Source organism: Mesocricetus auratus, unplaced genomic scaffold, assembly GCF_017639785.1.
Source record: "Mesocricetus auratus isolate SY011 unplaced genomic scaffold, BCM_Maur_2.0 Super-Scaffold_4256, whole genome shotgun sequence".
Classification (NCBI taxonomy): Eukaryota; Metazoa; Chordata; class Mammalia; order Rodentia; family Cricetidae; genus Mesocricetus; species Mesocricetus auratus.
Genome location: NW_024429182.1, coordinates 49,603,421 through 49,631,116, shown reverse-complemented (window position 1 = coordinate 49,631,116; position 27,696 = coordinate 49,603,421). Strand labels below are relative to the sequence as shown.

The window sequence follows — 27,696 nt, the reverse complement described above, 5'->3', positions numbered from 1 at the left end:
TGCAAAAGCCAATTGTATTTCTATATACCAACAATGAACACATATAAACCAAAATCAGAAAAATAATACCATTTACAGCAACACCACAAAAATAAATATTCAACAGAAAATGTACAGAATGTATGCTGAGACCATAAAATGTTGATGACAGAAGCCAAGGATGTAAAGACAAGCTGTTCACAGACCGAAAAAATATTTTAAGTGTGCCAAGCTCCCTTCCAACTATCTATGTAGTCAAGGAAAGTCCAGTCATAACTGAGAAGTTTTATACATATAGCTGATCCTGAAATTTACATGAAAAGGTAAAAGACAAGTCAAATAAATTCAGAAAAGGAAACATAAAGCTAGAAGAATTAAAGCACTGGATTAAGACTTCCTAAAAGTTCTGGTCATCGTCGTGGAGCTGGAGCAGAGTCTGCACATGGGCCTGTGCCAATGTGCTTCCTGACAGAGATGCAAAAGAAACTCAGTGGAAAATGAGCCTCTTCAATGAATGGTGCTACAATTAGACATCCTCTGCATGTTCTCAAATACAAACAAAAAGCAGACACCCCGTGGTTTAAACAGTCAACTGAAAATGATCATAAATCCTCAAGCACTGTGTCAATCATGAAATATTTTAGGAAACACAGAAGGAAATCTTCGGATTTCTTAAACAGGACCTCAAAATGGCACAATCCATAAAGTAACAAACAGACCTCACCAAATCAGAAATTGTGCTATGTGAAAGTGTTAGAACAGAAATGACAGACTGCAGTTTAGACTGGGGACAGCGCATGTGACAAGGACTGCATTCCTACAACATGTAAGTATTCTAAACTCCACAGTAAAAAACTCCACCTCAAAATGAACAAAGGATTTGAACAGACCTGTTGCCAACAAAAAATACCAAGGTGGTAAACAAGAATCTGAAATGATATTCATCAACAGCCATTAGGAAAATGCAAATTAAAACCATGATGAAGTTTCTCCATACAGCCATTAGGGTGGCTAAAATACAGAAAACATCAAATGTTGGCAAAGACTCGGCATAATTGTCATCCTGTTGATTTTCTAAGCACTGAGTAAATGTGCTGACAAGTGAGCTTGTGGTTTTGGACAGACCTGCCTTCCTCTTTACTCAACAGAATAAACTGCACATAAATGAACTCTGTGTGTGAAGAATCTTCTAGACTTGGACTATTGTGCTCACTGTTTCCTCACTGTTGAAAGCACTATTGCATTTGTATTTAGTCTTTATTCTGACCTAAAGCAATTGGCAAAGGTCTTCTGAACAGGTTTCCATAGTAAGTTTGTCAGCTTCTCGGGTCACATAATTTAACTGCCCTTAGAGTGGAACAGCTGGAGGCAGTGGGAAAATCCATGGGCCTTACTATAGGTGTGTTCAAGACAACTGTGGCTCACCCCAGTTCTAAGGGAAAGCGCATCAGGAGCTATCAGGACCAGAGCCACCCTGCACTGAGCTAAGTACTTACTGGTGGTTTTGTGGTGAAATCTCCCCCTGCTTGCCCAGGTCCCAAGGTCATCCTGAAGGGCATTCCTTCCCTGATCAGATCCCAGCACAAGGACTTTCTCAAGTCTTTCCACTCCCCACACAGCAAGCATGGCAGAGTCTGAGGAGTGGCCAGGCTGAAGGACTAAGACTAAAGGGCAAAGCTGTGTCACAGGCCAGGTCTTTCCAAAGAATAGGCTCCACTTACAAACTGGATTGTCGGGCATCAGCACGTCTGGGTGGAACACCATCTGGCCCCAGGTGACCATAAGGCACACTGCAGGTGAAGGCCCAAGACACACTGCTACAGCCAACATCCCACTGAAGCCCTAGTCTTCACAACAGCCACATCAGGCTTCAAGGCATATACTTTATTAAACTACCTCCCAAACACTAGAAACTAAAAGTCAACTGAGCTGTAACAATTTATTTACAGAGTACTACCTACAGACCAATCAGTGCTGACCCTGGATCTTCCCCAGCCGCCCACCAAGCCCATCCTCCAAACAGGGCTGGCAGCACCAGACAGGCAGAGGGTGTTGATATCCACCTGAACAATGGTGTATCAGACAGAAGGGCACCAGTCCAACACAGAAACAGACAGACGGACGGACGGACAGACAGACAGACAGACAGACAGACAGACACACACACACACACACGTATAGCCCCAGTCCTGCCAGGAGAGCTGAGGAGCTGCCTCAGGGCTTCTTCAGGCTATAGGCCAGGCTGCTGGGAACCCTACTGGCTTTCAGAGGCGGTGAGTTCCAAGCAGCAGAGCTAGTGCGCTTGTGGTAGCGGGGTTTGCTCTTCTTAAAGATGTCCTCCAAGTCCAGTGGGAGAATGGTTCCAAAGAGCTCTGCAAGGTTCGGGGGGTGGTAGTACTGGTGGATGATGGCCTGGCTGAGCTGGGTGCCTGAGGAAACCAGAGGCCTGAATCACTGCCTGGTGCTCTCTGTGAGCTTCCCTGATCCCTGCACCTACCTACAGAGTCCAGCCACCCTCTCCATACCAGCATGCCCTGCTCCTGCTCTATCTGCTCCTCTGGAGGCCTCCTTCTGCCCATCCACTCCCAACACTAATCATGCTCTTATCTCCATCTTCTCAGCAGTCAAACTCAAACAAAGCACCCCAGGAGTAGGCATTGGCAATAATTTATCCTCCCCATTTTGTAGGAGGACTCTGGTCAAAAGCACAAGGCTGGTGAATGGCAGAGTAAATGTGAGACAAGCCTGTCTGCAGATGTTAAGCCTTCTTGCCTGGCTACGCCCACCAACCTCACAGATCCTAAGGCAGAGCTGTGAGAGTCACAGCCCTGCCAACCAGGCTGAGGAGGACTCTCCAGGATGAGGAGGGACCACACACTCAGGAACTGTTCCTGAATTACTTCACTCTCAAAATCGTCTCAGTTGGGTCTTAATATCATGTCCTCTTCACAGATACAGAAACTAAGTAATCCAACACCAAGTACTACCGGGAGACTTTGCTGGCCACACTGGCCCTGCTTGAGTAGCTTAGGAAAGCAAGAGTCTAGTTACTATGCATGGGATTCAAACAAGGTCAGCGTCATGAGAGCAAGTTGTCAGCCTGTTGAGTGCTGACCACTGGGATTTAAGGACCTTTCTTTTGAGGTCAGCACCCTGTGCTCATCTTGGGTTCACCAATCCTAAAAAGCACCCTAAAAAGCCAGAGACAGCATCACACCCCTACATAAATCTGAGACCTTGAGACTCAGGGCTAATCCTGCGCCAGTACCAATGCCCCTCCTCATGACCATTCCTAGCTCTTAAATCCAACCAAACCCTTCTATGCCCTCATTTCTATGCTCACCCACGGGTGCTTGCATGGGTACAAGTCTCAAGAGTCCTGCTGGGCCAGACTCTGAGGAGAGGACTCAAGTTCATATCACATAGCTACATTCAACAAAAGTAAAGAAACTCAACATCCTTCATCCTATTCATCCTCCTACCTCTAGGAGCATGGTCAAAGCCCAACACAGTCCTCTCGGGCCAATGCCATAAGTCTCTAGGTACTAGCACACCAGCCTATACACCTGCAGCAGCTAAGCCACCCCTTCCACACCCCACAAAGGTGAGGAAGGAAGGTGGCCCAAGCCTCAGGAGTTCTGGGCTCTGCTCACCTCTGGCCCAGGAAGGGATGGGTTTCCGGGGATGAGCCTCATCATCCGTGGAGTCATCACTGTTTAGGTCCATTCCATAATTATCTATGCTGATCTTGGGGTGGGACTTGGGTCCTTGTGGAGTCATTTGATATGAAGTACAAACAGGAGACTGGAAGGAAATCAAATGGCCATTACTCCCCTCCCCTGCATTTCTAGAGGACACTGACACTCTGGTCATCTCTACTCACTTCTCAAGGAGAAGAAAAATGAAAAGCTTTCAGGTCACTTTTTCATTTAAACAAGTCAGGCAATATAAACCACTTTGTGTCTGCTAACTTTCTTCCACTTTAGAATGTCCCTCCCTCAGACATGCTTCAAGACACACCATGACTTCAACTAGCCCTCTGTTCCTTTAACTTCAACAACTTGACTTGGTGGTAGTGATAATGTATTTTCATTCTTTCTTTCTTTTTTGAGACAGGGTTTCTTTATGTAACAGCCCTGGCTGTTCTGAACTCAGTCTATAGAGCAGGCTGGCCGCAATCTCATAGAGATTCGTCTGCCTCTACCTCCTGAGTGGTGAGATTAAAGGCATGGACCACCACTGCCTTGCCTTTTTGGGGGGAAGGGGGACGATAATGTATTTTCTAAACAATTTAAATGCTCATTCATCAACAGGAGCTTGCTAAATCCCAATGTGATTAACTGGGACATAGTCATAAAGAAAGAAATCTACATATGTTAAGGCAGATGTCTAGAGTAGATATAGTAGTGCACTCAGAAGACAGAGACAAGTAGAACTCAGAGTTTCAGGCCAGCCAGCTACATAGCAAGATACCATCTCAAAAACAAGTTGTGTATTTTCTAAATAATATTCTAGCTTTATAATATTAAAAAACTATGCATCATGAAAAATAGTAAAAAGAGAAGTTAGGTATAGGCCTACATGCCTATAATCCCTACAACAAGGAAGTTAAGGATTAACATTTGTAAAAGAATTACAAATTTGAGGCCAGTCTGAGTTAGAGTCAGACTGTGTCAGGAAAAAGACATGAAAAAAGAAAGAGGGTGACTTGCCTATCCTTCTCCTTCAGGCTCTACCCAGCCTGAGTTAGAGTCAGACCATGTCAGGAAAGAGGGGAAAAAGAAAGAGGGTGACTTGTCTGTCCTCCTCCTTCAGGGTCTCCCCAGCCTGAGTTTATGAGCAAACAGAGAATGGGCAGGGCCTCCCACTGGGGCACAGGCCTCACCTGCACATCCACAGTCACATTCAGGACCTTGCTGACTGCTGCTGCCTCCTTGGCCTTCTTCGCCTGCTCTTCCTGCATTCGCTGCTCAGCCAGGCGCTGCTGCTCTTCCTGGGACCCAGCCAACAACAAAGTATGTGTGTTCCCCTCTCCTCTTGCCACTGTTACCCCATGTGGCAAGGCAGGCCTGCCTGAAGAGTCTAGCCCAGGCTTCCTGATTGTCTCGCCTCAGAGCTTAGACTAGACCCTACAGGGAGCCCATATTCCCAGCATCCTACCTTCTTTTTCTTCTCCTCTAGTTCCCTCTGAAGTTGTTCCTTCTGTAGCCGCAGAGCTTTCTCTCTCTCCTGCATCTCCCTGAGGGTCACAAGAATCTGTGAGGGCAGTAGTGGAGCCCTAGCCCCATTCCCAACCCAGAAAGGGAAGTAAGGCTTGGTGGCCATGCCCTTAGAGAACGGGGCAGTAGAACTGGACACCAGCTTAGAGTCAACAGCTAGACCCTCCAAAAGCAAGATTCTGAGCCTGACTTAGAGTCTAAAAACACACAGTCCCTTCCACTCTTCCCTGCAAGTGAGGTCTCTGAGCCTCAGCCTTCTCTTTTCCCCCAGCCTTATCACAACCACCACACGAAACAACAGAGCACTCAGCTCCACCCATAGCGCAGAGGGGTTGGGGATGGGCTTTGGGTGTCACCTCCACACTCAGGAGCTTGACCTCAAACAAGTCATTTAGGCTCCCATTTTCTTCTGTAGAGCTGATAGTTGTCTCTATGCCATAAGAGCTTCAAGTAAGGATAAGAAAACCTGCAGAGCATGCAGCTGAGAGCTACCAACCACAACACCCATTATCTCTCACCAAGGGAAGCACAGGGGCCAGGGCTAAAGATGATCAATGTCCTACACTGCACTACAAGCAACCCTCCTGCCCATGATGCAGCCTAATGGAGAAGTATTAGTCTGTCCTAGTCTGTTCTCCCACCCTACTATATCCACGGAGAGAGACATCGAAGGGGTTAACACATTTTGGTGGAAGCAGAACAAACCATGGAGTGACCCCTAGTTGTTCCTCCTTGAATCACCCACAGATAACGTATACCCTATTTGGTGGTCCATCAGTTATAGGCCATCTGGTTTTGAAACCAAGGGAAAGCCTACCAATCTTCAGGTGAAGATGAGGGCTGCCAAACAACGGCAGTGCTGCCTCTCACTCTCCACACAGAACAGTAGTAAATGGCCAGTGGGTGGCCTCACCTCTTGGCCTGAAGACATTCCTGCTCCCTCTTGCGTTCCTGCTCCTTTCGCAGCTCTTGCTCAGCCAGCTGCCGTTCCTGCTCTCGCTGCTCTGCCAGTCGTCTGGCCTCAGCTGCCTTGTGCCGCTCCTGTTCCTCCTCCTTCTTCCGCTGTAGCATTTCTTGATGCCGCCGCTCCTCTTCCTCCTGAGTTGGCAATGCATCGTAGTGCGGGCCACGTAAGTCAGGCTTGGGCCCACAGCAACAAGTCAGCCAAGGGCTGAGGGGCTGCTCCTGCCCATAGTGCAGGCTCCTAAGGCACTGGATACCACTATGACATCAGCTAGAGCTGAGTCACCAGACTCCTTGGCAAGTTAAGTTTTATAAGCCATGACCAGACGGAAAAGACACCTGGCTACTGCTACAGAAGAACTAACAAGCAAGAATGGAGCCTGGATTTAAGCTGTGTACAATGGGCAAGCCATCTGACCCAATGATCACTTTCCCATCTGTAAAACAGGACAAGAGCAACACCTGCACCTCATGGAGCTGTTGAGTTAACACATGAATACTTAAGACATGTCTGTCACAGCAAAAGTAAACCATACTGGTTAGTACTAGAACTCCCCAATGATGAACATTTGTTCCCTACAGTAGCAAGACTGCCAGTTCCCAGGGAGAGGCAGGGCCCTACTCTTCCAAGCATAAGGTTCAAAGATGGAGGGAGGGTAAGTGCAATCACCTGCAGGACATTCAGAATATACCAGGCATGGCATACTTCATATACATTAGTGAATTTTGCTTTCAGCTACAACCATAGCAGCAAGATTGCTGCTACTTGAGTAACCTAAGAAATAGCAGCTGTGAGGCGAAGCCAGACACCAGATGTAGAGAAGTCCTCAAACTTCAGTATCTAGAAAAAGTCACCACCACCACCCAACCTTCAAGTCATCGAGAAGATCTAATATGATCCAGTCTACAGAATGGGAGTGTACAGCCAGGCCTCATGGCATGGAGGCCTTCAGTGCCTGCCGTACCCATTTCTTCCAGTCCCCACCTGTAGTCGCACCTGCTGGAGCAACTTGAGTCTGCGTCCCTCCTCCTCCTGCTTCCTGCGTGCCTCTACCTCCTCCATCTTCTTGGAAGCTGCCTTCTTCTTGGCCTTCTCTGCCAGCCGCTCCTCCTTAGCCTGCAGAATCACTCCCATGTACTCTCTGGAGCAGCCCCTCACTCAGCATGGAGAATGAGACCCAGAGCTCTGCGATAGGTACCCCCATTCCACTACAAACCCTGCTTGCTGCTCAGAGCCCAGGGAAAAGGCATAAAAAGTGCCCAAGACTGCCCACTCACAAAGGGCTGCTGGGAAGATTTAGAGTAAACTTCCAGAATTTAACTTGCCTCAGAAGAGACTCCAGAGCCCCTGTGACAGGAAGCAGGGTTATACAGACCACCCAATCACTGACTTGTAGAGGAGTCTAGTCCCAAACTTCAGGCTGCCAAGCCTGAAGTGCCTCCACCCATCTACAGTCTCGCTGCCCATCAGCCCAGACTTACCTTCTCTGTCTTCTCCTCAATCTGGGCAAACTTCTGCTCAATCTGCTTCTTCTTTTCCTCCTTCATCTGCTCCACCCGCTCACGGGCCTGCATCACTTTGCGGAGGCGCTCTTCACGTTTCCTGTGGGCACAGCACAGTTGAGGAGAGCCTGACTAGGCTGGAGAGGCTGGGCTGGTAGCGGGGACACTTACAGCTTCACCTCCTCCAGACGCCGTCGCTTGTCCTCTTCCACCTTCTGTCTGCGCAGCTGCTCAGCCTCCTCCTTCCGCCGCAGGTTCTCCAGGCGCTGGCGCTCCTTCTCCTGAAGAGTGCGGCGGGGGGGAGGGGGGGTATGTGAATGAAGACACCCACGAACCCCAAAAGCTGCCTGGTAGTGTGCGTCAGTTCTCAACCAGACATGGAGGCAGATGCCTCTCAGGAAGAGATGCCCCAGCACATACCAGGCAAGCGCAGGCATTCAGTTTCTCCTTCCAGGTGCACCTGAATGCATCCCCAAAACCCAGCCATAAGCAACACAAAAAGCGCCTCAAATTAGAGTATAATTATATAAACAGCTTGAAGAAAAGACAAAAGACTAAGAATGCCAAGAGAAAGGAAGGCAACTTACAAAGTGTCCGTTAATGGGAGGGCAGGATGAAGGAACAGTCATTTATCACTACTACTATGACTTTCGACACATGCTAGGAATATTGCACATGCACCACTCTTAAAAAAAATAAAGTGCCATCGAATGTTAACAGTTACAAAGGCTAGTGAGCTACATCAAGGATGGAATGCCTTTCCTTTTAGTTTCCAAATTCCTTGTGACATGCCTGTGTTGTTTTTAAAACAACATTAAGAGATAGCTAGCTGTACAGCAGATCAGTGCTGGCATCACCTCCCAGGCAGATCCAGAAAGCCCATGGGGACGCAGTCATATCTATACACAAGAGCAAGGGGAGGGGCTCCAAACTTTCCCTGGCCAAGGATTAGACTATTGCTTTCCAGCACCCACAAGGTGTTTCACAACCATCTGTAACTCCAGTTTCAGGGGATCTGATGCCCTTCCTGGCTTTCCTGGGTACCAAAGCATTCAAGTGGCGCATGATGCACAGACATATATGCAGATAAAACATCCTTTCATGTGATGTGTGTGTATGTGTGTACGTATGTGTGTCTAATAGAAGACATTGCCAATGTTTTTTAAGTCAATTAGGTGGTTTTCATAAATGTACCAATTTAGATAGGTTCAAAAATCTTATCTGGAAGGATAGCAGCTAATCACCGTATGACTCAACACAATTCCTACGACATCCTCCAAAAATATTCCTAGTGACTAAGAACAGGTATGTGGCAGCTGAGATTAGAGAGGATGAGGATGGTATGGACGAGAAGGAGTAGTTAAAAGCTTTCTGTGCGTAATGAACATGGACATAGTCTATATCCCAATTATGTTAATGGCTACATAAATCATGCAAAAATTCATAGAAACACACCTTCCCCCAAATTTCACCTTACTGTGATTTTTTTTAATTAAAAAAAATTTTTAAGAGAGAAATGGAAAGAAAGAGGGACATCAGGAGCTATAGAAGCCAAGCTGGGTATTCAAGGGCCTGAAAAGCACTGGTCTTTGGGGAATCCACATGGAAAAAAAAACGGGTCACCTTTACTAGGTCCCTGGTTCTCCAACCACTCAGACTCAAGAAGAACCATACATGGTGAAACACACCTATAATCCCAGGATTTGGGAGATAAAAGCAGGAAGATTAGGAGCTGAAGGCCAACCTGGGCTACTTGAGATCATGTCTTACACACACACACACACACACACACACACACACACACACACACACACACACACACACACACAGAGACTGAGTCCGAGACCAGAAGGGTCACACTCCAACTTTCTCTCCCACACTACTGTACACACGTGCTCTCCTTGGGAAATAAAACATTCCAGAAGCAAAGGCTGGGTGGTACCCAATGTTCCCCACCACCACTCTCTATTCTCCTCCTGCTGCCAGTCAAACTACAGCCTTTTACTCTTAAGCTTGAATGTTAAAATTTCCTAGCACCAGCCAGAGCATTTATTCTATTGATTATTTGATTAGTGCTTTCAGAGTCTTTCATGTTACAGAATTCATTTCTCCTCTGGCCCAGACTTCAAATGAGCTTTGGTCATCTATATTCCCAGAACCAGCCTCAAGGTCCAAATAAAATGGGAGGAAACTACAAGCTGGGGTAGCCCCTTCTGCCTGGAGGCTTCACCTGAGCACTCTTGTTGCACCCTTCCCCCATGGGGGTCTGCTGACCAGCTTTTGACTAGGAGCTTCTAGCAAAATACCTCTTGTCCTCTATTGCCAGTAAAGCCTGAATGCAAGCTCCTATTTTCCACCCATCCTTATTGTCTAAATTCAAGTTCCTGTTGTCCACCTGTCCTTTGCCAGAGGGACCTGGGAATGTGAGCTCCTGACCTTGGTAGTTTTCCACTGTGCCTGCTACTGGTATTTAATGCTTTACTCTTGTTACAATAAATGCTATTCTCCTTGCAAGAATGAGCCATTGTCTTTGTCTTCATTTAAAACCTTAGCCCTTCGCCCAGATCATTGAGAAGTGTTGTAGCCCCGCACCATAACCGAACTGTTTGCTACACATTCTCCCTGCCATGTGTCCCCAAAACTACTTTATACAAAGCCGTGCACTCAATACATACACACTCGCTCTTCAAGTCACCAAACCTCTTGAAGTACTACCCACTGCTTTCTCCATTTTGTAGCTGAAAAAACTCAGGTGACCAAGGCCCAAAACATTTCAACCTTCCTAGTCTCTGGTATCTGAGCTATACCCACCAGACACCCTGTGCAGGGACTTGGGTTCCCCAAAGCAGGGAAGGACAACTTGCAGTACCTCTTGGCCATCCATGCCCATGATACCTGCAAGGTCCTAGTCAATATAGATAAGGGGAGGAAATGAATGGCCAACCAAAGAAGGAACAAGTCAAGCCCTTCTTCACTGCCAGGTACAAAAATAACTCCATGAAGCCACACAGCTGGCTAACTAACATACTAGGAGACACGCTGTCATCTTGAACAAGCAGAGAGGAGAAGTCTTTGCTCAGGATAAGCAAGCTCAGCACCCATCTGGCCAGATGCTGAGACCTTCCCCTGTGTCAAGGCATCAGCTAATGACAAAAGCCCTCCGGGTATCTTCACAACTCTCCTCTCCTCTAACGAGGGCTGCATGAAGACGAGAAGCAGGCAGGTGTACAGAGAGCTCAGCTACCCAGGACATCTACATGACCTGAGCAACAAGCACCCCTTTTCCAACAAAGCACTGAGCAACTGCTCTGGCTGCAGTTACACACAACCCTTTCCAGAAAAAGCAGTACCCTTCTCCTTCCTGGAAATTCCGTTTATAGTTTGTGGTTAAATGCACCCTGGAATCCATCACAGAACTAGAAGGAAGTAAGCCAAAGCAGCTTTAGATTGCACACATAATAAAGCAACTTGTGTCCTCAGCGTGAACTTTCAGGGGAAACCCCTGATTAACATCGTATGCCTATGTATCACTGGCCATGCATATTGTTAAAATTATTGGATGTACAACCCATACCTGTATAGGTCAAATTTTCAACTGTCAATCAGAAGTTTACCAGAATAGAAAACCTGTAGCAACCAGTTCCCCTTTCTCCTTGTCCCTGTAGTGTTTCTACCCTGCACTTCCACTTTTAAATCCCAGACCTCTGAGAAGGGCAAAAGCGCCTGCCACCAAGACTGACAACCTTACATATCCCCAGAACCTACATGATGAAAGAACAGACTTAAAACAAACAAAACAAAAAAACTGCCCTCTAACTTCTTTTCAAGAATGTCCCATAGCATGTGCTTGCACATACATGTACACATACATACATACACGAGAATAAAATAATTTTAAAGGAAATCCACACTATGTGTATGCGTGTGCACTTTGAATTCTTTAAACAGATGCTAAGAAGGTAAGAAATAACTGGTCTACACAGCAGGCACAGTGAACAGGACTGTGGGGCCCCCAGGTCCTAGTTCTCCAAAGCTCTTGCTCACAGCAAATGACCCAGCCCAGCTCAGCCCAGCTCTGAGGTGTCTGGGAAAAGAACAGCATCTTTGGTCTTGTTTCCAGATGCCAATGACAACAGCTACATTGTAACTTGCATAGCAGAAGCCAGCACCAGTTTAGAGCTACCAATCCTACCCCATCACATACCCCATCAGAGCTACTATTCAGGTCTACGACCCAATAAATCTCAGTGGCTCTGGGCAGAGACATGTCTGTTCTTTTCTCAGACCCTCAGACCCCAGTGCTGGGGATGAGGAAGTAGATGGCTGTGGGAAGCACTTTTAGCCATGGCCTGGATAAACCCTGCAGGTCACAGCCCTCCTATGTCCTCCCTAGAGCAGAGTAAGGGCAGAGGGAATCTCTACAGTGGGACCAGAGCAGTTGGATCTCACCAGCTATCCTGTGCCCCCCACACACACATCTGCCTTCCTACCACTCCCACTTGCGATGTTAGTGCTTCCACAGCGCTGTCAGCTACACAGTGACATGGAAATAGCTAAGAACTAGGTGCAGCTCTGTTAAGGGACAGGAAAAGGCTTTACTTACAACAAAGCTGCACTGTGGAGAGGAAACAGAAAAATACCGAGAGTTAACGCCAAGGGGTGTCCTACAGGGCAGGCCGTGCGCCCATCTGTGGCAGTGAGTGTGCTCCATACACACTGCCACCTCACCTCACCCAACCCTCCCTCCCAAGTCACTCCCACCACTTGTCTGTGACATGATGGCCAGTGTCAAGTCTGCTAAGCCATCCTCCCACTTTCCAGCCTAGGGCTCACCAAGCTTCTGAGTCACAGTCCTGAGTTCATCAGGTGAGCGCAGCACCACAGTATTGAAGCAATCCCTTGCTACAGAAGTTTTAACTGGCCCGTGATCAGTGCCCAGGCCCACACTACTCCCAGCAAACTAAGAGAGCCTTCAAGCACACTGCCCCAGCTCCAGCAAAGCACAGCCAGAGGACAGGCCCCCTTACCTTAGGGTCCACACGGAGTGGAGTGTTACGTTTAATGAAGGACTTCATGACACTGCTACGGGAGGCCAAAGTAGGGGTCATGAGCATCTGGTTCTTCTGCACTGTGTGCAAGAAAGTCCGGAGGGGCCGTACCACCTGCAGACCAGGGCCAGGGTCAGCACGGAGCAGCAGGGCACATACCAAGCAAGGACAAGAACCTGCTTACCTTGTTGGCTGGACAGGGTGGGGAGGGGGTCTTGTTCCGGGGGGGTTGAAGCTCCTCATCCTCTGGCTGCTCCTCATCTGGTTCACTCATTGCCTGCTTGTAGCTGCGTTTCCTTCTGCTCAGGACAGGACACATCATGAAGAGAACCTGAGAACCCACCTCATAGCCCTACTTACTACATTCTATAAAGATCATCCTTTGCAAACAAGTCTGGGCTCAAGTCACAGAACTCCGAACTGGAAGAGGCTGCAGACCAGCCCTTTGCTGCCCAGAAAAATGTCCTTGGCCAGTCAAAGGTCACAAAGCCAGAGGGATATGATTACCCATCCTCAAGCCAGCATCTACAGCATCAAGCTGCTTCCTCTGTTTAGTCAGGGGAATCAAGTCATGACACCAGCCAAGAAGCAGAATGCTTGGCCACATACCTACCCTCCCTACACAAGGGCCCCAGCGTGGTTCAAGCCCCTCTAGAATCCTCAGAACAGAGCTGCCTGCACACCCCTTCCCAGATGCACACCTGACACTCTGAGGTGCTTTTCTGTGTCCATCTGTTTGGTCAAGCTTGGCTTCTGTGAAGAGAGCAATTTCAGTGAAGTTGTATGGATGATGCCGGTGGAGTACAGCAGCAACAGTTACAGCAGGAGCAAGGTCCCCTCCTGGCAACCTCAGGGTGGTCAATGGCAGAAGCACCAACCTTGGCAGTAACTAGCCTTAAGCCCAGCATACTGGCCCCCAAATCGGGTCCTCCAGTCCTAATACTTGACAACTGTGACACAAATGACAGGACAGTATCACCAAAGCCTCAATCTACATGCCATTCCCTCTATCACAAAAAGCTATGTGCAGAAACCTTATGACAAGCTGAAAACTACTACAATCAAACACACCTCTCTTAACCTTCAGTTAGTACCTCCATGACAGGAGAAGGTTCTTTTCATGGGGACATCATACAAGGCAGAGGTCACACCAAGAGGAAGCGCCCTTTATTCCAAAGGGTTTTGGAGCAGTCCTGGGAGCTTTCAGGCTGGCACAACTATCCTTGGCCCCTTCATAAACAGGGTACTTTGCTCAAACCTCACAGCTGCCATTTCTTCACCCCAGAGAAGTCCGCCTCCACAGAGAGACAAGAACCAAACTCCAAGAGCCTACTAGTAGCCTGGTAAGCCAGGCAGGGCTCCTGACCAACTGCCAAAGCCCACAATAACCCTGCCCTTTTTCAACTAGAAAAGTTAGAAACAAGCCGGGAACAAGAGGCCAAATAGGCATTCAGACCCCAGCCTGTATTTTTTCTTGAATCCCTCGGAGTGAGTACTTTCCTACCTTTGCCTCATTAAGGCCCTTCCCTTTGTGTTTCCTAACCAGCCAGCTATAGTTACTCATGTGACAGTCAGCAGCAGCTCTAGCCAGAAGGTCATGGCCTCTTCAGGCCTAATTTATCTTTGGCCTACAGACCAGAAAATGGGGCTCTGTATCCCAAGAGACAGGGCCAGGCCAACTCACCTTGCTGCTCTTCAATGGCTGTTGCCTGTTCAGTGGCCACAGGCTTTGAGGTAGGTGTACTAATCACAATCTTGGTGGCACTGTGGCGCTTCGAGGTACAGCCACTGTTCTTGGAGCCCTACATGGAAGAACCAAGGCTTGAAGAAGCCCATGTGGATCCTGAGCTCAGGACAGCCGCCGCACATAGCTTCAGACTTGGAGGCTCAAGTCCTACCCCTCTCCAGCCTGTGGCCTTACCTCTGTCTCCTCTGCTGCTTCCTCGGGTTCAGCCTCCTCAATGGGCTCCTGCTCCAGGCTGAAAGGAAAGCACAGCACTGTGGGAACTTTTAGTTAAGCTCCTCCAGTTAGGGTCAATATTAGGTGACCAGACCTGGACCACAAACCAACAGTCTAGGCCGGATAGGAAGACAGCAGCCATTACGAGTGGCTTCCTAAGTAGAGAGTGATGTCATCCTGCCAGGGATCTAATTTAGGATAGGAACCTGTTCTGGTCTGGAGCTTCACTGTCCCTAAAGACCTATGCATTAAGGGCTTGGTTCTCAGTAGAGAGCTACAAGGACAGGTGGAAGCTTGGACTTCAGCTTATTAGGGGTTTATGCTCATGAAGGCGAGTAAGGAACCACGGCCCCCTTTCTCCTATCAAGTTCCAGCCATGAGGTGAACAGCTTTGTCCTACCACACTCCTGTCATGATGTTCCATTCCCCCAAAGCGGCAGAGCAGACTGGTCACAGGTGGAAGGCTCTACAAATGTGAGCTAAGATAAACCATTTTCCTTTGTAAGCTGAATATCTTAGGTATTGTTCCAGTGATTCAGAGCACACAAGTACTTTACCCAGGTCAGTCTCAATCTATGTGGTCCAGAAAAGTCCCATCTCTTTTGAAGCCTACTTACTATGGGGGGCGGGGAGCAGCTAAGCCAAAGATTTGTCCAGAACCCACTTCCTCATCCCAATCACTGAACCTCTGCCCCAAAGGAAGGAAGGGCTAGCTCAGGATAGCAGAATAAGATGTCTGAGAAGTCAGTATCCTGGCCCTAAGTAATGCTAGGTCAGATCCTGACAGGAGGCACCCCTGAGCCCCAGACCACCCCACTTTAAATGACTGTTATGCCTCATTTACAGCCATGGCACTCATAAGCTAGAGCTGACAAGTGATACAGATGGAATGTTGTCTAGAGACCTGACAGTCATGTTGCTTGCTGCCTGGTTACACAGGGACCAGGCTAAGGGAGCATGGCTATCAGGAGTGCTGTGGAGAGTCCAGGATGAGGAGGGAATGCTTAGCCTCAGTAAAAGCTTCCTCCTAGTGGCCAACACCCCCGCCCTCAGTAAAAGCTTCCTCCTAGTGGCCAACACCCCCGCCCCCATGTGCCCTGACCACCCCTGTGGGAGACACTGTCATGGAACTTACCCAACTTTCTGAGGCACTTCGACATTCAGGAGTCTCTCCAGGTAACTGTGACCTGAAGAGAAATGGAAGGGAAAAAAAAAAAAGATGCCATTAGAAACCAGTCAGGAACCAGACCAAGAGATGCAGAAGTTTTGACAAGGGCATAGTCACTGCTGCTTTCAGAGCCACACAGGCCTCTCTGTGCCTGGTCTCACCCTCCTTCATCCTCACAATCCCAATGCAGGGCTAGCTTTATGTCACATGCCTAGCACGCACACTTCCACCTCTTCACTGGGCCAGCAGCACCTTGGAGAGATGGGTGCCTGAGATAACACTGGGCCCCAACATAAGCAGCTTATTCACAGAACAAATATTCATCAAGTGCCTGCTATGGGTTGGGTTCTAAGCCAGGTGCTGGAGGCTCAATGCAATTATAAGGAAAACAGACCACTGTCTGGTCTCCCTACCAGCATCAGATGATCTTATACAGTAAACTAGGGTTCGCACAACGATCAAGTCAAGGATGCTGAAGCCTAGACAGGGAGACCTGAACTGAAGCCAAAGGGGAAGAGGAAGAAGAGGAAGATGGTGGTTTTCAAAGTGTATTTCCCAGCTTCTGGAAGTACTTGAGACCCTTTTGGGCATGCACAGGTCTTAACTATTGTCACCACTGTAAAGTGTGAGTGTTCCTTCTTACTATGTTAGCATTAGCCCAAACAGCACCAAGCAACAGAGTCAAGGAGACAATGCTGAAGCTTAGCACCCATCAAAGCTTCATTCAGCATCAAATCCTATCATCCTATCACCCAGTAAAGCAATGCCCATTTCAATGAGGGAGGATGCCCTTGGAGAAGTATTAATTATAAGCACCATGGTTCCCACTTTTAATCCCAACACTCAGGATGTTGGGACAGAGGGATTGCCACAAGTTCAAAGTCAGCCTGAGCTTTGTAGTAAATTCTAGGCCTAGCTGGACCTAGAGTGAGATGGGAAGACGCTCACCAAGGTCACAAAGTGAAAGAAGGGCGTGGGGGCCTAGAAACAGTCCAGCTCCTGGGTCAGGGAAGTAAGAGCAGAGCCAAGCAGACAAGGAACCAGGGCTGCCCCAGGCCTAAGAAAACAGGGAAGAGGGTAACAAACTGAGCAAACTGAGAGAGAAGCAGGAACTTCTCCTTTCTGGGCTATGGGATCCAGGCTGGGGGCCGGGAGGGAGCAGCAATGAAGTAAGAGTGGCAGCTATCGGTGCCACCGTAATGGGTCTGTGGCCAGAAGACATGCTCCCTCCTCTGCCCTTGCCTCGCTCTCCTAACTCCAAGTTCCTTGACTGAAGGAGGGCCGAGGTAAAAAAGCCAGAAGACACCCAAGTGAACACCTAACTATTCCACAGCACAAAGACTTCCTGGAATGTTAGGGAGCCTCTGCGTGCCAGAACAGGCCTAGTGTCAGGGAAGTGGCCTGGCCTAAGGACTGAGGAGGAGCTACCCTCCAATTTAAAAAGTGGCCACGAAGCCTGAAGGATAAAGCTGACCACCTATACAGCTGGACTTTCTAGAAACTGCATAACAGTGACCCTGGCCCCTGCTTCCTCCTGGGGAACGCACACCAGACCAGGAGGACAAAGGGCTTCAGTCCTCTGTGCTCCACTAAGAATCCAGAGGCCCCTGAACCACCTTTACCACCAGTCTCCTTTTCCTTCCTCCTCCCCTGCTGCAGGTGTGTCAAAAGCTACAGTAGGGAGAGCCAAACAGCATGCTGTCTGAATTGCCCACCCTGCCCCACCTCAGAGCCTGGCATCATAAAAGCATCAGGAAGCCTTGGCCTTGCCCTTTCTCACCCCTTGAGTTTCAGTAACACAGCCCAGGGTTAACTTGTCTAAATGAGCTACTGAACATAACCATACCCAAGCACTAAGATGAGATCTCCAGTTACACTCAAGGCACATGTCATTTCCATTTCAAACAGGAAACTGAGCTTGAGAGAAGGTGTACCCAAGGTCACCTGGGGGCTGAGTGACTCCACATTTTGGTCCCTGACTCCTCCTCTATCTCAAGAAGAAGATTGCTATGCTTAGGATTAGACAGGCTTACTCACACACAGCCCAGAAGCCCATCCATGAGCAGGGAAGGCTGAAGGGGAAGAGCAACAGACAATGCTTAAGAGCTATAGGTCCACTGTTATGAGAACCATCAGTAATTTGAAGCAAAAACAGGAAAGGGAAAGACTCACACCAACAGTGTCACCACTGCGTGTGTAGATTCGGGCAAGTCCACCACCACTGGCCATCTACAAACGTGCTGGAACTGACAGACAAACCATTGAAAAGACTGAAAAGGAGGCTGCCGAGATAGGAAACAGTTCTTTCAAGTACACCTGGGTCTTGGAGAAACTAGAAGTGTGAGCATGGTATCACTATTGGCATCTTCCTGTGGAAATCTTACCAGCAAACATGTGACTATCATTGAAAATGCAAGACATAGATATTTGATCACAAACATCAGTGCAGACATATCTCAGGATGGCTGTGCTGTCCTGATTGTTGCTGCCAGTGCTGCTGAATCTAAGCTGGTAACCCCAAGAATGGGCAGACCTGTGAAGATGCCCTTTGGGCTTACACTCTGGGTGTGAAACAGCTGATTGTCGGTGCCAACAAAATGGGTTCTAACAAGCCACCTTACAGCAGGAAGAGCTATGAGGATATTAAGGAAGTCTATAGGTCAGCAGTGGTGGTGCACGCCTTTAATCCCAGCACTCGGAGGCAGAGGCAAGCGGATCTCTGTGAGTTCAAGACCAGCCTGGTCTACAAAGTGAGTTCCAGGACAGCCTCCAAAGCCACAGAGAAACCCTGTCCCAAAAAACCAAAAAAATAAATAAATAAATAAAAAGGAGGGAGGGAGAAAACTGGCTACAACCCTGACAAGATAGCATTTATATCAATTTCTAGTTGGAATGTTAACATGCTAGAGCTGGATGCTAATATGCCTTGAGTCAAGGGATTAAAAGGTCCCCATGAAGATGGCAGTGTCTTTGAGACCCCACTGCTGGAAGCTACCACCAACTCATGCAACTAACAAGCCTCTGCAACTGCCCCTCCACAATGTCTACAAAAGTGGTTGATATACATTATAGAATACGATTCCACTATAAAAACCGAAATCATGAAATCTGCAGGTAAATGTATGGAACCAGAAAAGACTGTATTGAGTGAGGTAACCTGGAGTAACTGCAGGAACTAGGAAGGCAAAAAGGGGCTGGAGGGTGGAGGGTAGCGAAAGGAATAGCAGGGAAAACATGGTTTGAATAGAGAAATAGAAAAAAAGACAACAACAACAAAAAAAAAAAAACTAGGGACTTTAATTTAGAGGAAGCTGGGCATGGTGGCACACACCTTTAATCCCAGAATTTAGGAGGAGGACCTCTGAGTTCAAAGACAGCCTGGTCTACAGAGCGAATTCCAGGATCACCAGTGCTACAGAGAAACCCTGCCTCCAGGAAAAAAAAAAAAAAAAGCCAGAGTCTCCCCAGTTCCTCATACTCTTCCCATAGCTCCAGGCTCATCCAGCCCTGTGGACCCTCCCCAGGACCAATTCCAGGATTGAAGAAATCTAAGAAGGACCTGTGACACCCACCCCACCCCAAGCCTCCTGACAATCCAAACGGACAGTGTGTCAAACCTCCTGCTGCACATGGCCCAAACTGTTTCTCCAGGCTGCAGAGCCTAGAGCCAGGCCAAAGAGAACCTTCCAGAGTGTGGTGTCTTCACCTGTCTGACAAACCCCAGCCCTTCTGGGATGGAATGCAAGTGAGCTTGAGTCCCAATTTCTGGACTCCACAGCTTGTCTACCTCCGTTTCCTCTTCTATTAAAAAAAGTACTGCTGCACAGACATAATTTCTTGCATAAATCTTACAAAAGCCAGGTGAACTTACTTCCCATTTACTATGAAATTTGACCTGTCCTTTGACCTGGGTCTTACAGGAACCTGAGCTAGCCTCCTTCTCTATTTTTACAAGGTGCCTAAGAACCTCCAGCCATCACTGAACTATATCTGCTTTAGTGGCAAGAAGCTCCAGGCAGCCCATCACTTACTGTTTTTGTTTGGTACTCCAGGTCTTTGTGTAAGCTGTTTCCTTGGCCAGAATAGGTAGTGCTAAATTTTCTCCACCTAGCCAGAGCACAGCCAGCCTTCAAAATCTTCCCACAAGTACCCACCCACTCAGACAGCCAACTCTGATTCTCGGGGCTGCCTACTCTCTTTTATGGCTCACAAGATCTATTCCTGCCAGGTCACTGGTCCCCTGACCTTGGATCTGACCATAATGAACCAGCTACCAGGTACTAGCCTGCACAGTCCACGTGGCACATATCCATAGCAGTTTCACCATCAGGAGTTCCATACAGCGACAGTGAAAAAGTCTGTCACTCTAAAACAGCCATGAGGAATATACTGATTGGGGAAAGGGACCATGGCAATACTGGGGCTAACATTCTAGGCCGATTTCCTCATCTATAAACAATGTTGAACTAGATCTGTCACCCTGCAGAGGCAGCCACTAGCCAGCTACATGTGGCCACTTAAATCTAAACTGAAGAAAGTGCAATGAAAATGAAATCTCAGGACCAGTGAAATGACTCAGAAATAAAGGCACCTGTTGCGAAGCCTGCCAACCTGAGTCCAATCATTGAACCAACACAGTAAAAGGAGAGAAATGACCCCTACAAGTTGTCCTCTTGACTTACACACACAGACACACACACACACCATGGCCAGTGTGTGCACATGCACACACATACTATTAAAAAGAAAAACAAACAAAAACCTTAAAATTCTGCTTCTTGGTGGTACATACTTGTAATTCTAACATAGGAGGTAGGGGAGACAGAGGCAGGAGGACTAAAGTCCAAAGCCAGCCTGAGCTACATAGCAAGAGCCTACCTCAAAACAAACAAACAAACAAACAAACAAAAAACAAGGGTTGGGAGCTATTGCTCAGGAGGCATAAATCAGCTTCTTTCTCCATCAGACTAGACACATTTTCAACAGCCAGGCTGTGGCTCCATGCAGAATTCACATGGATATGCAGAAACATCACTGAAGGGTCAATGGAAAGCTCTCAGAAAACACCCCAGCCGAGCCACCCCACACCCGCCCCGCACTCACAGATAATGCGGGCAGAGGCCTCTGGTTCCTTGTCAGCCTTCTTGGCAAGTCTTCTGCTTGACCTACGACTAGCATTTTCTTGTCCAGCCACCAAACAGTACTTTGTGGCTAGCGGCACTAACTGAACATCCCCAAGAGGGTTCTTGGCTGTGGTGGGCAAGCTGTTATTTGGGAGGATAGGAGAAAGCACCCTTTCCTGCCATGGAGAGTCTGGAGAGTCCTGCAGGCCCTGGGAGGCCCGAGCAATCTTGAGCTTCGAAACAGAACGTCCTGCCCCAACTCCTCTGTTCTTGGGGCTCTGGGGTGTAGCCTTGAGGGAGCTCACTGCAACAGATTCCAGCTTCCCTGCCTCTGACTTCTTTGGTGTTGATTCCTCCTCTGATGTCAGGGTGTCTTGGGAAGCTGAAGAAGTGGCTGGAGCCAGGGCTGAGGGTGGAGAAAGGCTGTCTTTGATATGAATGAGGCGCAGCTCTGCATTCAGTTGCTCTCTGGCGCTAACCTCCACCACAGCTTTCTTGATCACTGTAGGAGACCCAGCAGTGGGAGAGGAAGCAGCTGATGCCACAGAGGCTGCAGCTGCTGCCGCTGCAGCCCGCGTTACCCGCCGCAACACAGGGGAGCCATTCTCCCCAGCAATAGTAGCCGGCTTCTCCACCTTGTCCTTGCTGCGGAGGCACTGGGTGCCTAGCTGGCTGCTCCGAGACTTCCTCCGGGATAACCTGTTGTGGCAGCAGAACAGAGGCTGAGACAGCCCAGTAGGACAGGGGCACCCCAAAAATAAAATTATAGAATACATCAATCTCCCTAGTAGCAACCAGCTTCAATGAAGTATGAGCGAAGGATCTGAAGGCAAAACCTGGAGGTTCCAATGTAGACTCTACCACCTCTAGTCATGAGACCCCAGTTTCCCTGAGCCTCAGTCTCCCCAACTACGAATGGATAACGGGGAGTTCCATTACTCATAGAACTGCTGGGAAGAGTAAATTCACACCAACTTCTCAACTGTGACCACACTGTGCTAAGTACCTTCTACAAACTTCACTCTTCCTCTCAATCTGCAAGACTGAGGAGGCAGGCACCATTGCTCCACTTTGGAAAATGAGCAAACAAGAGAGACACAAATTCATTCCAAGGACATACAGCTGCTGAGGCATGAAACTGTGGTTGACATACATACAGGGCTGTCTGATTGGAATGACCAGCATCTTTACCTAAGTACTGTAGCCCCCACCATTCCTGCAGGGAATTATAATCCAACAGGAGTTGGGAACCAACAACCTGGGCCACACCTCTAATTACTCGGCCCTCCTCCAAACCTCAAATCGAGCTCCATCTCCACCTCTGCCACCAATGCACAGAAATTCACACCTGTACTCTGAACTGGGTTAGCACTTCATTTTGCCCATGGCATCTCAACCGTGTCAGTGTGGGGTACCAGCTACCACTGCCTTCAGCTGCTGCCCCTATCAGCACATTCAGAAGCAAACTCTCCCAGAGGACACCTAGTGTCCAGAGACCTCCTCCAGTGCGGCCTCCCCAGCCTTTCCTACCTTTTCCTCATGGGATCTCTGTTTTCATCCTGAATGTTAGACACCCGTCTCTTCTTCCGACGGTTCTTCTGAGAAGGAGTTTTGGGCATCAGCTCTGGCTCACTGCTGAATTCTCTGTTAAGCACAAGGAGAGTGATCATGAGGCTCCCTGGGAACTGCTGAGCCGCCCCTTCTCTCACTAGACTATATTCCACCCCATTCTTGGCAATGACAAGTCCAACTAGAGAGACCATCACCAGGAAAGTTCTCTAAAGCTAAGTGAAGTCACCAGCTGGACATTCAGAGCTTCCTCCTGGTCATATGGCAGGGAAGCAAGTTCACAGGCCACGCACTCAGAGACACCGCTAACTGCAGAGAGCCAGGAGAAGGGCTCGATCGCCTCTTCCCCCGCCCACTGGCTAGGTTGGTCCCAGCACACGAGGCACTCAGAAAGGAAGCCTGACAGACTATTTGTCTTACCCATCAGGACTCCCACCCCAGGATGCCCCTGCCTTTACCTGATGAACATGCGCTCAGCCTCCTCCTCAATCTCCTTGAGCCACATTAAGTCCTTGTTGTCTATGTTGCAGACAAAGTCCAAGAGTTTCTGGTCACATAGATCCAATAGGTGAATGGGCCCTGGGGCTGTGGTCCCCATGGTGGCACTCTCTGGTAAAGGTAGGAACAAAAACCTAAGGATTCAAGGCTAGGAATTAAGACCTTTTCCAGGGAAAGTCTACCAGACTCAGAAATCACACAGAATACCCTGTGTCTAACCCTGTGCATCTAACAATACAGAGTCTCTTGCTGTTGCAGAATTCCAAACACCAACCCAGTGGCCTCATCTCACAAAAAGAAATGACATTACAGTGACCCCGTTATTTTGACAACACCAACAGAGAGCATGACTGTCTGTACAGGCCCACACTTTCATTCTGATATAAACGTTACATGGTCTTTGGGGCTCAATGTGACCATGCACTACCTTCCTGGACCAAGGGGAAACAGCCACCTGCCACACTCTCTCTTTACCCAAATACAGAACTGGTAACTTTCTTGGGGACTCTCCTCCTACTTCTCAAGGATGGGGACTAAGACATGGCCACCCTGTGTTGACCCCAGATACATCATATCCAACTGCCTCTTTAAAATGGCAGTGGAAGGCTTGCAGGACAACTCAGCAGGTTAAGACACTGGTCACCATACCTGATAACCTAAGTTCAATCCCTAGGACCCACATGATAGGAGAGAAATGACTATTACAAGATGCTACATGAGTGAGCTAAGCCACACCTGCACCACTGTGTTCATAGTTTCCTCCCAGGTTGAACCATTCCATCTGCAGGGGAGCTCCTTAAACAAGGCCAACAACTCAAAATAGCTCCAGGAAGTACCTGAAACGGACCAAATTCACTAGCCCCCTCCCTCCCTGCCAGAGTAAAAACAAAAGCTGAGAGTGAGTCCCTCTCACACAAGCACAGCTGAGCTGCAAAGAAGACTCTCAGAGGAGCCCAGCTGCCGACAATATTCTCAGCCAAGCTGAGCTGTAAGAAGCAGAATGCAGCCAAGCTTCCTGGATGAGGCTTAGACTGAGTCACTAGGAAAGGACACGGTCTAACCTGCTGAGCTGGCTGTAATCTGTGCAATGAACTGCGAGATGTCACCAGTAGTGGGGTGGGTCTTGGTGATGAGGCTGTCTTTAAGACATTTCTGCTCCTGTAAGTAACCCTAATAAAACTCACTGGTTCATCAAGTTAGACTTTGGTGGCATCTATACTTTGGTCTGCAGTGGGTTCCTCATCTAGGATGAGTTGACCCTGGAGTGTTTCATGTCCCCAGGTAAAGTTTTGTCACACAACATGCACACATACATACACACAAATATGCAAGAAAATGGACAATAGAGCTGAGAATGGTGGTGCAGGCGAAGAGATGAGCGGTCCATAAGTCCCTCCCTAAAGTTAATGCCCAATAAATGGATGAGGGGCAGTGAGGTGAGCGAGTAAGCAATGTGTTGCTTTCAGGAAAACCTGTCTACAAACACCAGGCAAAACATGATGCAATGCCAGTTTTCTTACTTCCTTAAAAAACTGGGTGCTTGGATATCTGCCATGATCTGGTTACAAAATCCTAACAAAAGTTCTACACTAAGTGGTAGTAGCACTCTGTTACTTTCATAGTGGGGCTCAATAAATACCCCAAGTGGTAAACATACAAACAAGAGATTGGGTGATAGCTACAATACATCAGGTTCCACCTTACATAGGACAGTGAGCCACCACTGAACTTATGCTTTCTTTTTTTTCTAGAATATATAACTTTTATTTTTTTAATTTTACTTAACATTTTTATTTATTTTGCATATGACCAGTTTCCCCTCCCTCCTCTTCTCCTGTTCGTTCCCCCCTTCTCCCCATCTACTCCTCCGAAGTCTCCATTCATAAAGGAGACCCCCACGGGTTTGAACAAAGCATGGCACATCAAGTTTAGGTAGGACCAAGCTCCTCCCCCGGCATAAAAGCCGGGCAAGGTAACCCAGCAAAGGTAACAGGTTCCCAAAAGCCAGCTAAGTGTCAGGGACAGGTCCTGATCTCACTGCTAGGAGCCTTACAAACAGACAAAGCCACACAACTGTCAGACACATGCAGGGGGCCTAGGTCGGTGCCATGCAGCTCCCTAACTGTTGATAGAATCCATGTGCTCCCACAAGCTCAGGTCAGCTGTGTCTGTGAGTTCCTCCATCATGACCTAGACCTCCCTGGGTCATTCAATTCCTCTCCACTTTCTTCAGGACTGCCAGAGCAAGGTCCAGTACTTGGCTGTGGATCTCCATATCTACATCCATCAGTTACTGGGTAAAGGTTCTCTGATGACTATTAAGAACAGTAACGAAAAAGACATCTTGATGGGGTTAGGGAGAAACCTGGCGTCAGGGAAACTCCCAGGGATCCACAAGGATGACCCCAGCTAAGACTGGTAGCAACAGTGGACAGGGTGCCTGAACTGCCATCTACTGCACTCAGACTACCCTACTTAACACTTTCAAAAGCAAAAGCCATGCATGTACACCTCAGCCTCTCACCTACAAAGAAGGCCACAGAAGGAAGGGTAAGATTACTGATCCCCCTAACCCTCCTGTAACTTAATGATGTAGTCTCTAGGATTTTCCTTTAAAGTTCTTCCGCTTGATTTGTGGGGCACATTATCCCTCTGTCCTTCAAACAAGTTCTGCCTTTTAAGAACTCTGTCTCGTTTTAAATAGCTTCTTCACTTAGCTCTCAGATCCAATCCAAGCCAAGATCTCTCACACAGATTCCAGTTATATGCGCAGCAAATGAATGGTTGTTTGTTTGCTTACTGCTGCTCTCTACCTACTAAACATTGCTCCCTGAGGGCAAGCTCCTTGGTCTTGTTCATCAACAAGAAAGTGTGTAGCCCTCCAGATGTCTGGCACTTGTGGAATGAATTCATCCATCCATCCACTAATCCCAAAGCTTCCCTTTAGGGAAGCATCACACACAGGGGCACTCAGTGAGTAACTCACTAAGTACAGGTTAGGACAGGCCAATACACACCCTAACCCCTAAGCTAACTACCAAGGGAGCACTAACCGGGGCAAAAACAAACAGATGAGAGCTAATCACGAGTACGGGCGGCCTTTCCACTGCCACCCCTGAGTCCCCCCCATCCCTCTGCACTAGGCCCTGGCAAAGCCCAAGACTTTAGCTCAAGGTCAGCAAAGAGAAAACTGTTGAAGGACACCAAAGATTTGCAGAGGAGCTACAGAAAGCAGCAAGTGGGTAACTTAACAAAGCATCTGTTCAAACTTGCATGCGAGCTCCTTCCACCGAGTCCAAAGCACACGTCTTCCATGGGGAGATATGCTTTCAGGCAGGCCCTCACTGGAAGTTAGCAGAGCTGACCCTGAGAAGCGAGCGGTAGCAAGAAGACTCCTGGGAAACTCCACTGTTAGCCCAGGAAGGAACAGAGCACCCAAATCCCACCAGGGGAGAAGGGAGGCCACTCCTTCCCATACATACTTCTGCGCCAGTCATCAGATTAGCACCTCCACTGCCATCTCTACCAAGCACCTCTCTGCACACACCTCCAAGCACGAGGACCCATCACTATAGTGGCTCTCTCACTCAGAGTCCTACTCTGGGCCAGGGACCCTCTCATTTCCTTCTTGCCACATACTCCAGGGTACCCATGCACATAAAAGGTGACAAGAAGTCCAAGTCACCCAGTAAGTTGGGAGGCAGAGCCTGGATTTAAACCGCTCTTGACCACAAGCTACAGGCCTCCTGGACACTACGTGCAAGCTCAGACCTGCACAATCCTGACTCTGAGCAGCCTGAGGCTGGATGCAACTTCGCTGCTGACGAGACTGCACTTGCGGGAATGACAAAATAAGAGGCAGGATCGGCCTCCGGACCTGGGACAGTTCAAAAATGCTGCTTAGCTGGGGTGAGGGAAGCTAGGCGCCGTTACGCTACAGAGACTCGGGTCCGGGACCACAGAGCAGCCCAGGCTATGCACTAGGTGTTAGGCCCCGCGTGGGGGAGGGGACTGGCCATTCTCAGACCCCAGGGTCCAGGTGCACGGGAATGGAGGTCACCTCCAAGCCCAGCACCCTTGGAAAGTAACCCCCACATCCACAGGCAACAGGGGCGAGGGTGAGAGGTCAAGCCCCCGGCTGGGCTTGGACCGAGAAGTGGGCAGGACCAGATGCCGAACACCACGACCCCGCCACGCCGGCCGCCTGCACTCACTCACCCGGCGGCGCCGTGTCTTTCCGGACTACTCCGATCCCAGTGCGCGGCCTCCGCAGATGAAGCTCTCCGCCAGGCCCGAGCAGCTGGACTCGGTCTTCAGGGCTCGCCGCGGCCGAGGACCAACGGGGCGGTGAGCGCGGGCGAATCTACGATTTTCAAAACTGTGGTTCAGCCAATTCCCCCCAAGTTTGTCTGGGCGGTTACAAAACTCCAAACCAATCATGTAACAGGACACACGACTGCGGTTTTCTGTTGGCTGTTAGTGCTGTCAATCTGTGGGGCTAAGGGGAAAGAACGTAGACGCTTTTAACACGCCCCAACTTCCGGAAGCCGCGGCTCTCAAAGCAATGAGGAAGTGGTCGCTTGGCCTGGGGCGTGAGGGGAGCTCCGAACTACACGTCCCAGGGCTGCGTGCACTGCGAAGACAGGCTTGGTTATGGAAGGATGCA

At 48.7% G+C, this 27,696-nt stretch overlaps 1 protein-coding gene across 5 annotated transcripts; it reads right to left on the bottom strand.

Annotated features, from left to right (window-relative positions):
* On the bottom strand, positions 1–27,412 carry LOC101829376 (inner centromere protein). Of its 5 annotated transcripts, none has more exons than XM_040747892.1 (19): positions 27,249–27,412; positions 22,991–23,164; positions 22,494–22,607; positions 20,944–21,662; positions 15,808–15,859; positions 14,634–14,691; positions 14,397–14,514; positions 13,414–13,465; positions 12,897–13,011; positions 12,692–12,826; positions 12,268–12,279; positions 7,836–7,945; positions 7,644–7,764; positions 7,147–7,278; positions 6,112–6,296; positions 5,140–5,218; positions 4,865–4,972; positions 3,633–3,783; positions 1–2,408 (listed from the first exon to the last, which is right to left on the bottom strand). In XM_040747892.1, exons 2-19 carry the CDS (start codon positions 23,128–23,130, stop codon positions 2,194–2,196), a joined length of 2,616 nt encoding a protein of 871 aa, XP_040603826.1. In that variant the 5' UTR covers positions 23,131–23,164; positions 27,249–27,412; the 3' UTR covers positions 1–2,193. The 5 variants fall into 5 exon arrangements, with proteins under 5 accessions (XP_040603826.1, XP_040603827.1, XP_040603829.1 ...); XM_040747893.1 differs by having other exon boundaries at positions 22,991–23,141; XM_040747895.1 differs by having other exon boundaries at positions 7,159–7,278; positions 27,249–27,411.
* Positions 27,413–27,696: the final 284 nt, after the last annotated feature.